Raw genomic sequence first — 14,881 nt, 5'->3', positions numbered from 1 at the left:
ATTGACTGTGTTCCAATTCAGGGTCTCTGCCCTTCTATTTGCTGTATCCCACAAAACGCTTCAGTCTTCAGCCCTTCAAACACAGTGGAGGCTGAAACAAACTGTTATGAAATAACCCATGGAATGTTTTGCTGTTGTGTCACTGCATTTCCCTGCTCCTCCCACCTGTCAACCTTGACAGCTGCACGTGCCAAGCTAGCGTAGTGGGCATAACCTGTAGTTTAGTAAACATTTTTCAATATTTATTAATGTTTTGCTGATAAATATTACAATTGTAAATATGCAGCCCAAAAGTATCATTTTGTCTTTTTTTTTTTTTTTTTTTAATTTACCAGCCATTTTATATCTTGGAGCAAACAAATTTGTCTCATGGGATTGGGTGGGCTGTGATGGATCCACCTGATATATTCTTTTGTGGGAGGAAGAAGGCTGCAAACATTTGCGCTTCACAACCAGCCTTTGAAATGGGATAACTTAGTCGTGCCACTTATGAGGTAAACGGCCAGTGATTACAGCCTTAGAAGTGTGCAGCTTTTGAATTGGGACACAACCATTCTAAGCACAACTCCTCCTAAACTGATTTATGGATTTCACTGAAACATCATGCAGTGGTAGCACACATATGAAGATGTGCATGGTGGAAAATGATTCATTCCAGTTTATTCAAGAGGAAATTATCTATTGTTGTTGTTTTATGCATCATATTTTATCAGTAGAAAAAAAATACCTGTTGTGCTCTTGAATGTGGAGTTTGGCAATTTAATTCAGGTATTTCATCACAAAAGATTTACTGCCAATGTTATATATATATATATATATATATATATATATATATATATATATATATATATATATATATATATATATATATATATATATATATATATATATATAATATATATGCAGGTAACTAGTATGGCAGAGCAGGAGTATCTTTTTGCGAGTTTGCTCACAGAGGTCCAGTTTATAACAGATGCTACATGCTCACTGAAAAACGTAAATTGGTGACAATGGTAATGATCTGTGCTAATGTCATTACCGCACTGTTGAGTTAATGCTGTAATTTTCACAGTCTTGTATGATTCTTTCAAGCATTTTGCATTTCCCTGATGTTACATGTTATCATGGTAAGCTTGTTATTTAAAGTGGATATGACACCTAAAAAATGAGGTAAAACTGATATAAATATCAAAATATACATACAGTATAGTAAGTTGAAAGTGTTTTTAATTATTATAACTGAGAAATAAAAAGTTTGTACAGTTTCTTAAAAGTGTGTTTCTTGAAATGCGCGCTGGCAGCGTTCCATCAGCGGTCACGTGATCCCGTGACGTCACAACGTGTAGAGTCCCGTCTTTGTCTGTTTGATTGACAATGGGAACAGATAGACCTCAGCATGGACAGTGATGAGATAAAGAACTTTTCTGACTCCTCTTCAAGTGTGGATTATTTCTGACTCGGATCCTGAGGATGTCTCAGCAGTGATTAGACCCTACAGATTCGAGCCGTATCTTTCGGACGAACATTTAAACCAGGAGCATTCTGGCAGCAAAATAATGCCGACAGTGTTTATGGCAGAGCTGAAGCAGAGGCAAGAGATGTGCCAATTCCAATGTATTTTGAAAGGCTGCAGAATATGGAATGGTAAGGGAGGCTTTGATTTTTTGTTGCTGCTGTTTATAACACTCTAATTACAGTGGTCCCTCGTTTATCGCGGGAGTTGCGTTCTAAAAATAACCCGCGATAAGCGAAATCCTCGAAGTAGTCAGCATTATTTTTTGCAATTATTATAGATGTTTTAAGGCTGTAAAACCCCTCACTACACACTTTATACGCCAGATTTGGCACAGCTCCGCACAGCAGACAGGAGGGCGGTGTGAGTGGCCTGCTGCTGCACTTACCGAGACCGCAGACTCTCAGTAAGCGCATTGGAGGCAGTGAGAGCAATCGCGGTGATGCCGACCAGTGCCGTGCCCGGCCCACCTTATAAGGACGCAGAATACAATGTGCTGTTTAAAAAATAATAATAAAAAAAGCATACAAAATTGCAATAAAAAAAATCCTCGAAACTGCGAGGCCGTGAAAAGTGAACCGCGTTATAGCGAGGGACCAGTGTATAGCATTTTCGATTCTAGCGTCTGTTTACTGCCTTTGTTATTGTTCCGGAGCCGCGATAGTGTAGCTATTACTTGCGGACCACCGTCATTACCTTCGGGTTTTTTTTTCATTTTCAAGTGCCAGGCATTGCATTCATCCGTGTTTAGTTACGTTATTTTCATGAAAGAATAGGAAATAAATGGCGAAAGTTTCAAAAAAGATCGCCAAAAACAACTGTGAACATGCCACCGCCGTGTTTACTACGTATTACACTGATATTTTTACAAGTTCCTTGACCATTTCAAGATTTTTGTGAACATATTATTTGGGGTTGACATTTTATGTGTTCCTGTGAGCGGTGCAAGAACATGGAGACGGTAGAGGAAAGTGTCTGCTGTCGGGAGCAAATGCGGGTGTGCGAGCGGAGGGAGAGGCAGCCTGACATTTCGTGCATCGCACAACACCGCGGCTTTCGATCAATCTGCCTGGACTTGAAAAGGCTAAAACCTTTCACCCTTGTGTTTGTGCAATATGCTGCGACACACTGGTCAGGCATATCGACAAACAAGTCCCTGAGAGCTGTGTTTAATCAAAGTTTCTGCCGCTAAAAAAATGTAAACACCAACTGCCAGGCGCGCAAGCCGATATGGTCTACACGTAGTGACGTATTTCAGGCTTGGTGCTTAGCAGTAAGCTGGTCATGGGGTGTGCACATTTTTCAGTAGCGGGACGTTCAGATGTTATATATAACGGGAGAACCACGTCCATTTTCCCAAAACGCTTAGGTTGACCGAATTATATAACCTTTGTTACATGTAATAAGACTATGTTGTCTTTAAGTGTCATATCCACTTTAAGGAATTCATGTCAGCAATATTAAATATGTCAATAGTTCTTTGTATCGTCTCCGCACACGGGTCCGCTACAGACTGTCGTTGATTGTAAACAGCTGGACCAGTGGTTCCCTCAGCCATTTTGCTTCCTTGAGTGATCCCCATCCCCTTGGTTGTGTCTGGAGGACTGTTGACTCCCTGGAGTTCAGTGAACAGTGCAAATTGCTTGAGGAGTACAAAATTCCTCTGTCACAGGGGCATTGTTATCAGCAAAAGCCAGATGGGGCTTCAATGTGGCTGCATTATCTATGTGAAATTGCTTTTTTTCCCCCTCATCTCCCCGCCCCTCACCCCACCCACATTCTTCTCAGGACCCTAAGGATTTGCCCACACATTTTTTGGTCCTTAGAAATACTGAGATGTAGAATGAAAACTGTCTCGGCTGAGCCGTAATTTAATAATACCTATCTGTTTTCACCATCTATTCTATTCCATTCTGTTCTGTGACATATGCTACCCCGTACCATGACAACTAAGCATGACACAAACTAACTATCCATCCATCCATCCATCCATTTTCTTCCGCTTTATCCGGAGTCAGATCACGGGGGCAGCAGCTCAAGCAAAGCTGCCCAGACCTCCCGATCCACACACACCTCCCCCAGTTCCTCCGGGGGAACCCCGAGGTGTTCCCAAGCCAGCCGAGAGACATAGTCCCTCCAGCGTGTCCTGGTTCTTCCCCGTGCCTCCTCCCAATGGAACGTGCCCGGAACACCTCTCCAGCGAGGCGTCCAGGGGGCATCCGGAAAAGATGCCCGAGCCACCTCAGCTGGCTTCTTTTGACGTGAAGGAGCAGCGGCTCGACTCCAAGCTCCTTCCGAGTGACTGAGCTCCTCACCCTATCTCTAAGGGAGCGCCCACCCACCCTGCGGAGGAAACTCATCTACAAACTAACAAACCCTTTTTAAAACCCTATTAACTCATCCAATAATTTACATCACTTTTTATCAAAAATGGAGCAACTTTAACTTTTGACCCCTGTACAAACTGAAATTGACCGTTGTCACCATTCTTGCTGTCTTGACCCCATAACTTCATAGAATTCAGTAATAGATAGTCTAAACTATACCTTTTTGGGATCTTTATGATCAGACATATTATGTGGTATAGTCTTCAGTATGATTGGAGCTTTTTTAAAATTATATTATTATTATTATTTATTCTTCAGTTGACCCCTACCAGGCCGCCTATTGAAATTTGGTGCTTGTTTCACTATTTGAAAGATTCCTCTGTAAATGATTTAACTGTAAATACTCCACACATGGATAATGAGCTGTGTGTGGGGTTTATATATATATATATATATATATATATATATACACACACACACGGCCGGCGCCCATGTACTGTTCCGGCGTGTGCTGTAACAAATTGGAAAACGGTCGAGCTTAACGCCCTCACAGCATTCATCACTTGTTTCAGAGGAAGGTATTGTAAAACTAACTTAACTATGGAGGAGGTGGGAAAAGCCAAGACCCGTGGGAGCAAGAGAAAAGATGCTGATATTGATGGCGCTGTCGCTGGGAGCGACTCTGTCGCTATTATGAGTGTGTTGAAAGCACTCAATGAAAAGTTGGATGGCATGCAGTCCACTTTTGAAAAACAGCTTAATAGTAAAGTTGACAGTCTGCGCGCATCCCTGGAAAAACTAATGACTGAAACCGGTGAATCGCTGAAAGCTGAGCTGGAGAAGACCATGGAAATCCGGGATGAATTTGTAATGGAGATTGGTCAATTGAGAAGCCGGGTGGAAGCCGTGGAGGCTAAGCTAGCATGCGCGAGTCCTAAGCTTAACAGATTTGACCCCGATGACTCCGTCATTGTAACGGGTCTATCGTTTGAAGAGGCAGAGGACATTAAAGAAAAAGTCAAACAGCTGCTCACCGATGGAATGCAGTGCGATGTTGATGTGTTAGCGGCGGAGAGAACGAAGCCCAGAGGACGGGGTCCTGGTGTGGTGAAGGTGCAGTTCCGATCTGTTCAGGAAAAGGTTGCGGTGCTCAGGGAGCAAAAGCTAAAAAATCACAGCGCCTATAAGAGGGTGTATCTACGATCTGCAAAATCCCACACCGACCATCTCATAGAGCTAAATTTCAAGACACTTCTGCGAGAGATTCCTGGTGGCAAGGATTACTTCATCACTGGCAGCGGACAAGTTAAGAAGCGGGAGCCCCGGGATGCTCCTACCGACAATGGCTTATCTTCATCACGGCCGTGAGAGTGCATTGCCCAGCCAGCATGGGATCAGATCTGCCTTGTACATTGGAATGTGAACGGATGGATGCCTTCGAACTGTGAGTTGTGAGAAGCTGTTCTGTTCTATTTATCTCCAGACATTATATCGGTGAATGAAACACATCTGAAAGGCAGCGATGTAATTGAACTGAATGGCTACATCTGGTATGGTCAAAATAGAATGGTTCACCACAGGGCCCCTAAAGGCTCGGGTGGTGTTGGTATATTTGTAAAGGATGACTTGTTGGTCCATTATAAAATTGCTGTTTTAGATAAGCATGTGGATGGAGTACTGGGTTTGCATTTTGAACATCGTTTTTCAAAATACACTTTTGCACTGTTTTCCTGCTACCTGGCTCCTGAGCAGTCTCCTTGGGGACGAGATGCTAATGAATTTTTAGTCACATGCTGTGTCAGATGTATGCATTGGAAGATGTGGACAATATTATCATATGTGGGGATTTGAACAGCAGAACAGGGGCGCTCGATGACTCTATTATTGATATGGACGGGATTCCACCACGTGGGATACTTGATTTTGTTGTAAACAATCATGGCGCCAGCCTAATTGATTTTTTGAAAGATTCTAAGATGTGCATGTTGAATGGAAGATTTTCCCCAACTAACAACAGTTTTACCTCTGTTTCTCCAAAAGGGAAGGCAGTTGTAGATTATATTATTACGCCTTATGACTGTCTTGGTTATTACGCCTTACGACTGTCTTGATAAATTCTTTGAGTTCAGTATACTGAGTCCAATTTATCTGATGGAAAAATGTGGTACCTCTTGTTTGGAATTAATAGGTGATCGTTGCAGACTACCTGACCATTGTGTGTTATGTGTAGGATTTTATGTTTCTTCACAAGGGAAATGGTTGGTTGAAAATCCACAGCAGTTTTCACAGCAAGACAATAAAAAGAACTTCAATAGCAGAAATATATCTGGAAATCTTTTGACATCTGATGCCAGCTGTAGGGCTTTGTGCACTATGATTGATAATTTACAATCTATGCTTGAAACTCAAGAAGACATGGACATTTGGTATGACAAGTTTTGTAATCTTATCCATGATGAATTAAATTCAGGCGCTGATGATGACAATAGCAATGTGTCTAGATACAAGAAGTTCTATCGTTCGGATAATGCATTCTGGAATGCTGAGCTGGACAATTTATGGTCAGATATGAGGAAAGCTGAGCGACTTTTTACCAAATTTCAGGGAAGTAGGAGATGTAGAGAGGTTTTCAGGGCAGAGTTTAGAAACAAACAATACGCATTTGATAAAAAGTTTAGATTTTACAAACGTAGATACCAGCGAGGACAAATGCTTGAACTTGAGGGTCTCCAAACCAATAATCCACAAAGATTTTGGAATGAGGTTAACAAACTTGGACCTAAGCGGAGTACAAAAATACCAGTGGAGGTCACTGATAATAATGGGGATCTGATTCAGGATGCAAACAGAGTACTTGAAAGATGGGAAAGTGATTTTGCAGACCTATTTGCAGGAAATAGCACAGAGACTGAATTTGATGAAGAATTTTATCACAAGATTTGTACACTGAAAAAACAGCTTGAAAAGAACATGAGAGATTTGTCATATAAATCAAACTCATTTTTGAATTCCCCAATTACACTGACTGAAGTTGAAGAGGTCTTGATCTCTGTTAAGAAGGGTAAAGCGTGTGGGGTGGATGATATCCCTACTGAAATCTTAAAAACAACAAATTTGCTGAAATCTCTGTACAATCTAGTGCAAAAATGTTTCAAAAGTGGTCTTAAACCATCTGTTTGGTATAAGTCGATTATTAAACCAAAGTCTGCAAAGAAAGACCCTAAAGTTCCCATGAACTATAGGGGGATAAGTCTGATGAGCACAGTATATAAACTTTATACAAGTGTTCTTAACAACAGATTAAATCACTACCTTGAGTCTCCAAACTTGATAGAGGACGAGCAGAATGGTTTCCACAAAGCGAGAGCCTGCATTGATCACATATATACAATTTCTGCTGTTATCAGAGCTAGAATTCAGGAGGGAAAATCAACTTTTGCATGTTTTATTGACTTCCAAAAGGCATTCGATTGGAGAGAGATCTCCTTGCATACAGACTTATTCAAGCTGAGGTGGATAGTAAGTTCTATGAAGCACTTATGACATTATATAAATCACCTGTGGCACGCGTTAATGAACATAATACTCAATGGTTTCCTACTCCTTTTGGAGTTAAGCAGGGCGATGTTTTGTCCCCAGCTTTATTTGTATTGTATGTTAATGATCTTGCAAAGCTTGTGAAAGAATCTGGGCTTGGAGTTAGGATAGATGATATTACACTTAGTATACTACTTGAATCAATACACTCGCATCGGGCATATATATATATAATATATATATATATATAATATATATATATATATATATATATATATATATAATATATATATATATATATATTAGGGTGGTCCAAAAACATTTTTTTTTAAATCTCTTGTTCTCACCCCATCAATGTGTGATGCCTTAGGTGAAAAGTCACCTCAATTTTTTCTTCAAAATCTAACATATTTAGAGGTAGCACACTTAGTTTAGATATTTACCAAAATGATATATTTTGATAAACGCATGTGGACTTCTGGTGCAGTTATAATTCCACAAATCCTTTGATAAAATTACTTCATAGCTCTGTTAAATGTCATATGTGAGAATAACCCACCATTCAAAAGATTTGATCACAGTATTTTAGGGATATTATAAGAACATCAGGAGAACGTTTCCTGGTTTTTGTCTCTCTGAACTTGAGCTACCATGTCGTCTGCATCTGCCACCAGAAAGAAAAATCAGTTGTTTCTGATTGGCTCTTGTGACCAGGAAATAAGAGGCAACAAGCTTCCATCTAATGGACAGGTTTTGAAAGTATTTTTCTTCCATCATGGAGAAATGAAGAAAACAGTACGAGATACATGCACTGCAGCAATTGAAACAGCTCTTCCATTCTGGGAAAGAGCACGTATTCCAGTCAGGGCAAAGCATCACCTCATAACAAAGGTAGAGAAACTGTTCAGAAAATGGAAAACACTCAAGAAGACAAAGAATAGAAAAAACAAGAAACAAGAACTAGATGAAACAGACTTCACAGAAAATTTAGATGACCTTTTCGACATGGCACATCAGGATGCTCTGCAAATCATAAAGACAGAAGAAGATCGCCAGTTTCTAATTGCTCAAAGGGAAAAAGGTAGAAAGGGATGTATGGCTGGTATTGATATGCGACAGAAACTATTAGATGAGAAAAGAGAGTAGCAGCTGCAGAAAATTATAAAAGAAAAATGGAAGAACCAGGTCCATCAGATGCTAACTTTAGCGACTTGAGTGATGATTCTGACGGGTCAGGTCTGTCTGATTCAGAAAAAGAATTTGTAGCTGAAAGTACTCCTGTGTCTAGTGCATCAAAGAAAAGAAAGACCAAAAACATAATGACTCCAGGACTGGCTGCTGCATTCGATCGTACTAAAGTGTCTGACAGAAATGCAGTCTTTCTACTTGCTGAAACAACAGCAACTTTAGGTCATGATGGCACAGAATACAATATCAGTCGTTCTACTGTCCGTCGTAAGCGTATGAAGATGAGATCAGATTTCTCAAAGGAGATTCAAGAAAAATTTTCTACTGATACACCATTAGTAGAGCACTGGGATGGAAAGTTGTTGGAAGACCTCACAGGAAAGGAACATGTTGACCGTCTACCAATTGTTGTTTCTGGAGAAGGGATAAGTCAACTGCTTAGTGTGGCAAAGTTGACATCTGGGACAGGAGAAAAAACAGCTGAAGCTTTTGCAAGTGCCCTGCAAGAATGGAACATTGTAGATCAGGTGAAAGCTATATGCTTTGACACAACAGCTTCCAACACTGGCCAATATTCAGGCACTTGTGTTCTACTCCAAAACAAGCTGAATAAAGAGCTGTTTCAACTGCCATGCAGGCACCATATTATGGAGCTGGTTCTACGCAGTGCTTTTGAAACAGTCATGGGGAAAAGTAGTGGTCCAGATGTGCGTCTTTTCAAACGATTTCAAGATGCATGGCCAAATATTGACCAAAGTGCCTATGAAGATGGTCTGTCTGATGATTATGTGAAAACGCACATAGCTTCTAAGCAAAATTATATCACAAGCTTCATGGAAGAACAGGTTTCTCTTTCCCAGCCTCGTGACGACTATCGTGAACTGCTGGAGCTAGTCCTGATTTTCCTGGGTTGTGTTCCCCCCAAAGGTGTGAACTTTAAATGTCCAGGAGCTTTTCACCATGCAAGGTGGATGTCGAAGGTGATATATAGTTTCAAGATTTGGCTTTTCTGGAGCCAGTTCAGGTTAACAAAGAGAGAGGAGAAGGCCCTGATGGAAATGTGCCTGTTCTCATCCATGTTATATGTCAAAGCATGGATGACATGCCCAGTATCAGTATCAGCACCACAGAATGATCTCTTGTTCATGAAAGATCTCATCCAATACCAGGACACCAACCCTGCCATCTCAAAAGCAGCAGCTGACAAGTTCAGAAGACATATGTCATATCGCTCAGAAGAACTTGTGGCCTTGGCATTTTTTGACAACACTGTTCCATTGTCAACCAAACGCAAGATGGTACTGGCACTTAAAAAGGAAGCTCCTGAAACTTTGACCTTTGATGATGCCTCACTTCAGAATTTGGATTTGGATGCATTTGTCTCAAAGAAGACACACAATTTCTTCACAAAATTGGGAATATCTAATGAATATCTGGCTTTGGATCCTGAAGAATGGGAAAGTGATGCCAATTTTGCAAGAGCTCAATCAATAGTGTTCGCTCTAAAAGTCGTCAATGACCATGCAGAACGTGGAGTTGCCCTTGTGCATGACTTCAACAGGCTCCTGACAAAGAATGAAGATCAGTTTCAGTTTCTTCTCCAAGTGGTTTCTGAACACAGACGTAAATTCCCAGATTCCCGAAACTGGGAACAGCACTTGCACATTAAAAGGAACAATTAACAATACCAATACCATAAGTCTGTAAATGGTATAATATATTATAATGAAGTAGTATTTAAGCTTAATTAAGAATTCATTATATATTTCAGTCATTGAGTGTCAGACAGTAGTACTTAGTCGTATGTACTGTTGTACACCTGTAGTCCTGTACACAGTATACATTATAATCCACATTTTTCTGATATTCGGAACACAATTAACACATATACAGTATAATTAATTATTTAAGTAAACACTGTAACTACATTTCATGATATTATATTGTAAATTTCAACATTATAATAAAATAAAGTTTTGTAGAAAACTGAAATGCAATGTTTTCAGTACTCCTAGGCTATTACCTAGCATTCGCCTAATCCATGATTTTAATAAATAATTTGCCACTGTTGTGCCACCACTAAAAATGCTAATATTTAAAAGATATTTTGCAAGCAATATTTTCTCATGAGGCATCACACATTTAGAGGGTGAGAGAAAAGAAAATTGAAGAAAAAATTTTTCATGTAATTTTTGGACCACCCTAATATATATATATATATATATATATATATATATATATATATATATATATATATATAAAATACAGGCTTTGTTTTTTCTCCTCAGGACCAACCTGGAGTTGGAACTTGTGCACCGAGGAGGAAATCTTTGTTGTGGAGGATCCAGTGCAGCGGCCAAGCGCTCATGTCTCAGTGAGTAGCCAGTCATATGTGCTTCATTTGATGAATTCTACACTAAATCTAGTCCCATGCCGACGTTCACTAATATGAAAAGTTCTACATTTGCTGTGGTGTTGCACACCGATAAATTATTAATTACTTAAAATGTGAAAATATTACGTAATTTGTGGATATGCATTAATTTTTTTATATATAAAACATTTAGCAAGTGGTGGAGTCTGTGCACAGTGGAAGAAAGCCTGTCCACTTGGATTTTGCTAATAGTTGTGTATTTGCAGTATAGTAGTTGTGTAAGTAGGGCACTGTAATATTTTCCCTGATTTGTTTTTTGGTTATATCAATGATTTTAAAGAAAAATCATAGTTTAATACTGTGCTGTGTCAGTTGTGTTTTGTTCTTTTTAATATTGCAGTTATGGTGGCGTGATTTTTAGCAGGGCATAATTTCTCACTGGCCTCTGTGTGATGTCTGAATTGAGATCAGAGCTACTGGTCCATGTTACTGTCGAGCCATTAAAAAAAAAACAGAGGGTCGATTAGCAAAAACAGGCAAGGACAGATGCTTTCCCAGGTGAGCTGTTGAGTTATAGCTGTCACAGTAAATGAAGCAGACAAATAGGTCAAGTGCTGTTCTAGTGGATTGCATCACACCTGACAAGGGCATGCACCTGGGGTATGAAGACTGATTTTAACTGGATCTCAAAGACAAAACTATTATCTCAGTAGAGGAGCAGCCCTCAGAATTGTCAGGATGTGACTGAAGTTGGTCACATTTTAAAATATTTTGCCGCCAAGTGTCATCTGAAAATTGTCAGTTGCATAAAATGTTGTGCGCTCATTAACAGCATTATACTGTTGTCCCAAGACAGCTATTGTTAGGCTGCCTGTAGTTATTCAAGGTCACCACAGTGGATCCTGATCCATATCTCAATGATGAAAGATTTCTAGAAATTCCCAGAAATCCAGGTTTAGCTCCACACACATCGGAAGCGGGTATCGATATTGGATCGGATATACCCCATCCCTACTATTAACCAGGAGCTGCTCTGCTTCACGTTTGAAATCTGATGGGATCAGATGTGCTCAGAGCAGTATGGCTGATACAACTAGTCGGTTTAAAAAATAAATAAAAAAAAATCATGACTATTCCAATGAAGAGCAACTTTTACTTGAATTAGTCCTAAACACTGCAGCCCATTGTTTTTTTAATTAGTCTGTCAAAGTGCAGCTGAATACTGCAGTGAATTCGACTGTCTTCCTTGACTGCCCGAAAAGGGAGTTCACACTGGAGGTTTGCCATTTTTGAGCTACATTAACCTGCTGATAGTCAAATGTTCTCAGTTGCACTACATTAGTGTTCATTCTTCTTGGGGAAATGCATTTGCAGCAAAATAGTGCACATGTTGTAACTGGAGCCCAGGGCCTTACTAAGCCTATCCCAGTAAGCAGCTCCACTGGTCAACTGAGGATAGACCACTGAGGGGAAAAAAGTCTGCAATTCCCTTGAAATAAGCTGAATCAACTTTACAGTGTGTGCCCTCCAATTAGCACGTCCTTCATTGATGTTACTGCAAATATTTAAATTAACACATTACTGCTACGCAGCACTACATTTTAAATTGTTTGTCTTGGCTGTGCAGACCTGTAGTGGTTAATGAGGACATTAGGGGATTTCTACCGTCACAAAATGACAATTGTATATTTTGAGATAGTTCTTGAGAAGCTGAGTGAAGAATTGGGAGTGTTTGTGTTTGTGATTATCCTGGATCAAAGCTAAAATCTAGGCTTTCAAAGACTTCCTAGAGAAGATTTTTGTGCTATTCCTCTGTGACATATAATCCATGGCCATGTCACGGCAACACCATGTCAACATATTTACATATAGTGACGTGTCGTACTTGTATCTCAGTATGTTTGTGACTTTTTGTTGTGGATGTTGTGACCATTTGGTGATTCTTGCTGATTTTTTTCCCCAGGTCTAGTTGATGTGACGGCAGTGTTTCTTAACATTGCTGTGCTGTATTAATGCCACTGGATTGTCTTCATCTGGCGTTGTAACCACACAGTTGCAGGACACTTTTCAAGCCAAGTGACCATGAACTATAGTTCATGGTGGTTCGGCTTATAAATCTTGACAATTCTTGACATGGCATGTAAAGTCTGTGAATAATATCAGAACATAAAAAAATAATGTCATGAGCCCTTCCTAACCATGGACACACACTACAACAGACTACGAATTGGTGCCTGATGTCAGCAAGACATCAGGAGGATTCACCAAGTCCTACAGTGTGCCATGCAGCTTGTTAAACATTGTGAAGGTGTAATTTGGAAGTAGCAATCAGGGGCACCGTGGGCTATCAGACTTAATATTTTGTTGACCCATTGGGCCAACAGAGATTTCAAATGTTAAAGTACATTGTAAGGTAAAGTCACGACCTTCACTCACTGTTCCATGTGTTAGGAGCTCAATGTGTCCTCTGGCCCACTAGACAGGTGCTAATACACTGCCTTACCAAAAACAAAACATTGTGGGACTTATTCCCCTGTTATTTACTAAGAACTAAGTGATTCTGCTTGATTGATAACTTGTTAGATGGGAATTATGTCACACCAGTCAAGGTATTTTACCATATCCAGCATGGCTACAAACATGCATCTCTTTGACAAAGTGGGGAATTGATCATCTAAAAGTCTCTGGGTTATTAATAAATATCTTACTGTCCCAGGTAAAACAGTATTTTGTTTGCATGTTGGAATTTGACATGTTGGGGCTTCTTCTTTAATTAGAAACTTTATGGTATCATTATCAGACAACAGCTTTTCAGACTTTACCTGTATTTCCTGTATTTTTTTTTTTAAATTGTACTCTTCTTCCTTACTTTTCCTTGACTGCTCTGTTGTAATTGTTTAATTGTGAGTGGTAAGAGGTGACTGGTAGCGCCAGAAGAGAGTAAACAAACCATGGTAAATGCTAATGAGTTGCACTCATGGATCCTTTCTCCATACTGTCTGTGTTCTCCTGTGGAGGGCACTGTTGGTCTACATATCGACGGTTCACTGTTTTCAAATTGCAGTGTAGGTTTTTTTAAAATACTGTGCTGCATTATAGCATCATAAATCCCTGAAATCGCAAAATCAAATAGGATTAGTGTTGCTCTTTGGTAATCTGTGAGTGTTGACTAAACTGGAGCCACACAAAAAGTTGTTGCTTTCACCTAAACATGAGATTAAACGGCACTTACCTGTTTAACAACACCGATTTGAAACATGGTTCGAACATATCACTCTTACAGTTTCACAGTGACTACGTTTACATGCCGTTAATATTCGGGTTAAGGTCAATATTCCGGTTTCTGAATCATTAGGAATAACCCGTTTACATGCTTAAGCAGACAGAGTTACTCCTGTATACATGGTCATTGGTATCATTTGGAATATCCCTATCTAAACAGCGACGCACGTCTTCCACCGGTGCTTGATTTGGTCTGGCGTTTGTGTAATCCTGCTTCTTGTAAAACCCCTCACTACACACTTTATACACTTTTCTCAAACAGGCATGAACATGTTCTCACTTTTCTCTCCTGTGTAAACACTCTCTTTATTCTTCTGGGCGAGAAGATTATAACAGACACACGCAGAACACAATGCACGTGCTGTCCCTTCGCTCACTGCCTCCGGGGGTACGGATGCGGGACCTACAAAGAATCCAAGTCATGCCCACGGAGCTCTGCGGCTGCGGTATACCGAGACCCTGCAGCGCTGTGGATTTTTTCCGCAAGGAATCTATCCTTGTGGGCTGCCTCCGCATCAAAACAGCGAGCGTAGTCTCTGGACCTGTTGCTGCACAGCAGAGAGGGGGGTGGTGTGAGTGGCCCGCTGCGGCATTTACCGAGCCCGCAGACTCGGTAAGCGCATTGGAGGCAGTGAGAGCAATCGCGGTGATGCTGACCGG

The 14,881-nt window shown here is 40.2% G+C and overlaps 1 protein-coding gene across 3 annotated transcripts in view; it reads left to right on the top strand.

Moving 5' to 3' along the window:
* The window catches only part of ubr3 (ubiquitin protein ligase E3 component n-recognin 3), a 96,258-nt gene that overhangs the window by 64,048 nt on the left and 17,329 nt on the right, over positions 1–14,881 (top strand). For all 3 annotated transcript variants that reach the window (XM_034186752.1, XM_034186750.1, XM_034186753.1), the window contains one exon: positions 10,854–10,939. In XM_034186752.1, coding sequence (XP_034042643.1) covers positions 10,854–10,939 — 86 coding nt within the window. The remainder of the gene's footprint in view (positions 1–10,853; positions 10,940–14,881) is intronic.

Source organism: Thalassophryne amazonica, chromosome 14 (genome assembly GCF_902500255.1).
Source record: "Thalassophryne amazonica chromosome 14, fThaAma1.1, whole genome shotgun sequence".
Classification (NCBI taxonomy): domain Eukaryota; kingdom Metazoa; phylum Chordata; class Actinopteri; order Batrachoidiformes; family Batrachoididae; genus Thalassophryne; species Thalassophryne amazonica.
The sequence above is the reverse complement of the archived record's forward strand: the minus strand, read 5'-3'. Positions and strand labels throughout refer to the sequence as shown.